At 48.0% G+C, this 2,473-nt stretch overlaps 1 protein-coding gene across 1 annotated transcript in view; it reads right to left on the bottom strand.

Moving 5' to 3' along the window:
* Positions 1 to 274: 274 nt before the first annotated feature.
* LEPROT overlaps positions 275 to 2,473 on the bottom strand; it is a 3,357-nt gene continuing 1,158 nt past the window's right edge. Inside the window, exons 2-3 of the mRNA XM_010007977.1 lie at positions 1,592 to 1,778; positions 275 to 391 (exon numbers count right to left, since the gene is read on the bottom strand). Coding sequence (XP_010006279.1) covers positions 275 to 391; positions 1,592 to 1,778 — 304 coding nt within the window. The remainder of the gene's footprint in view (positions 392 to 1,591; positions 1,779 to 2,473) is intronic.

Genomic DNA, 2,473 nt, shown 5'->3' with positions numbered 1-2,473 from the left:
TGCACAGAGAGTGAACAAATGAGCACAACCACTTCTGGGCTGTAAACTTACTGGGGTACAAATCTGCAGAGGGGATCCCAGCTCTCAAGGAACACGAGGGCAGCTTCCCAGGGGCCTTTCCCTTTGGCTGGAGGCATTTTAAAAAGCACATTATGAACTGCTAATGTAGAACTCCATGCAGATGCACAAACACCCCCCATCGGGGTGCACACCCCCCTGTGGTCTGGTACATACACACACAGAGAGCACGTATGGTGGTACCTGCTGTACAACATCACCACTGTTCCCAGCTGAAGTCATCTCCTCTACCAAACACAAGAAAAAAGCCTAAAATAGTAAGGAAAATGACTGCATTGCCAGCCAGCACCAGGCCACAGGCTCCCCATTTGATCTGAAATGCAAGGAAAGGAAACAATCACAGCAGGTCTTAGAAGACAGGGTCAGGTCAGTTATTTATACATATTAGATAAACTACACAAAATACTACAAAAAGGTGCTAAAAGCATAAAGAAAAAAGACAAACAACAAACAGTTCCATTTACATGACTAATTATTACATTAGAAACCACTGCTATTACTAATACAAGCCTTCAATAGGCTAATAATGTTTAGGAACAAAATCATTACTTTGCTATGCAAGACACTAAAACATATTTAAGTCACAGAATAACTAGTGCTCCTCTTTAATTGCTAAAAAAACCCCACCATAACCTTTCAAATAAATAAGTGACAAGCATGGAAACCAGTACATGGTCTTAAAGGCAATTAGCTTTCTTTTTAACCATCTGCCCAGCTGAATTTACTCAAATTTAAGTGACATTTCCTCTTAAAAGATGTAGCTGTGGGTGGGAGTTCCCCCTCGTGGTCACTTCTGGTCCTGCCTGATGTCAGGTCCACAACTTAAAACCAAAAATATGCAGTGTCAGGGAAACTGTGTGTTGCAAAGAAATTAAAACTGAACACAGAAGTTTCAAGCAGAACTGCAAGGCTGGAGGGGAAAACCCGTGCAACACAGAAAAATGTCACTGGGTAGTTTAGGAGATGGGACAAAAGAACTTTGCCTTGCAAAAGAAGGGTGACAAAATCTCACCACTGAAGAGCAGTGCAGAAAGAAAAGAAGCTAGCAAAATTTCCTCAGACTTTAAGAGGACAAAGCATGAGCTTGGGAAATCCATTGAAAACCAGAAGGGCAGCTCTGAGAGTTTGGCCTGTTATCTTTTGCACCCTAGTCACCACATTTCCAGCATCCTAAATGGAGAAAGCAGCCATTCTAAGGCAAACATAAAGAAGGTGGCACAAGAAGCAGTGCAAAAGTTTGTGAGACTGAGAGGCAGGAAATGCAGGAGGAGATCTCTTGCATTGGACCAAAATCTGTGGAAGAAAAACTCAGCTAAAAACTCCCTAATCAGGCAAGTCCTTTGTTCAGGTCAAAAAAAAGCAGAGAAAACTTCAGCAGAGTGATTATTTTCACCAGAATCTAGCACCACCACTAGAGTTAAACTGAAGACAGGACCTGCAAGCAGCAACACTGCACTCAGAGCTGAACTATCTCCTCAGTGGCTGCCAGGAAAAGCGAGGAAGCAGAACTCACCGCTTCGACTCGTGCCAGGATGATGGGAAACCCAAAGGCAGAAACCACAATTCCAGTCGTGAAGAAATAGGCCAACTCCCTGCAGGCACTGCTGGCTGCATCACTGTCATCACTTACTCTCTTGGCAATGAAGTGGGGAATGGGGCAGATGAAGTAGAATATCAAGACGAAGAGAGGCCAGTACACGCTGGGGGGGGCAATGAGAAGGAAACACAATCAGGTTGGGTGGGTGCTTCAAGGAAAGGTTTATTCTGTCCAGAGAAAACTAACTGCAATAGCTGTGTTCCTGCTTTACGGCCTGAAGAGTGGATGGTGTGATTTAACCCCAAGCTTCCACCCAAAGGGTGCACGGGCAGAAGCACCCACAGCCTCCCAGGGAGCAGGATCTGCCTCTCCCACGGCCAAACGTTTATGTATTGTCCATCTGCATCACCTTCCTGATTCACCACCACACGGGGAACAGGAAATGCACACAAGCAGGATGGGAACCAAGAGCTTTCCCAAATGACAAAGACCCTGCAGCACAAACAAGCCACCCGGGAAGTCACACCCTGGCAGGCTCAGCTCTTCTTGGGCGCTGCCCTCGGCTTCCCATGGGGAACAGGCATCCCAACCGGAGCCTCGTGGTGGGAGGGTTGTTGAAAGAAACAGGGAAGTCAGGGAAGGAGCCGTGCGAGGCTCAGCACGGCTGCTGAGCAAGGTGGCATCGCCGTTGCTGAGAAAGCAGAGCTGTTCCCAGCCACGTCTCCAGGGAAATGCAGGTACGGGGTGAGGAGGAGGTGCTTAAAGCCAGGGAGCGGGGTGAGGCCTGGGGGCTCCCCGGCACGGCCAGGTGAGGCCTGGGGGCTCCCCGGCACGGCCAGGTGAGGCCTGGGGGCTCCC

Source organism: Chaetura pelagica, unplaced genomic scaffold (genome assembly GCF_000747805.2).
Source record: "Chaetura pelagica isolate M959 unplaced genomic scaffold, ChaPel_1.0 scaffold212, whole genome shotgun sequence".
NCBI lineage: Eukaryota > Metazoa > Chordata > Aves > Apodiformes > Apodidae > Chaetura > Chaetura pelagica.
This window is presented reverse-complemented; position numbering and strand designations above follow the sequence as displayed.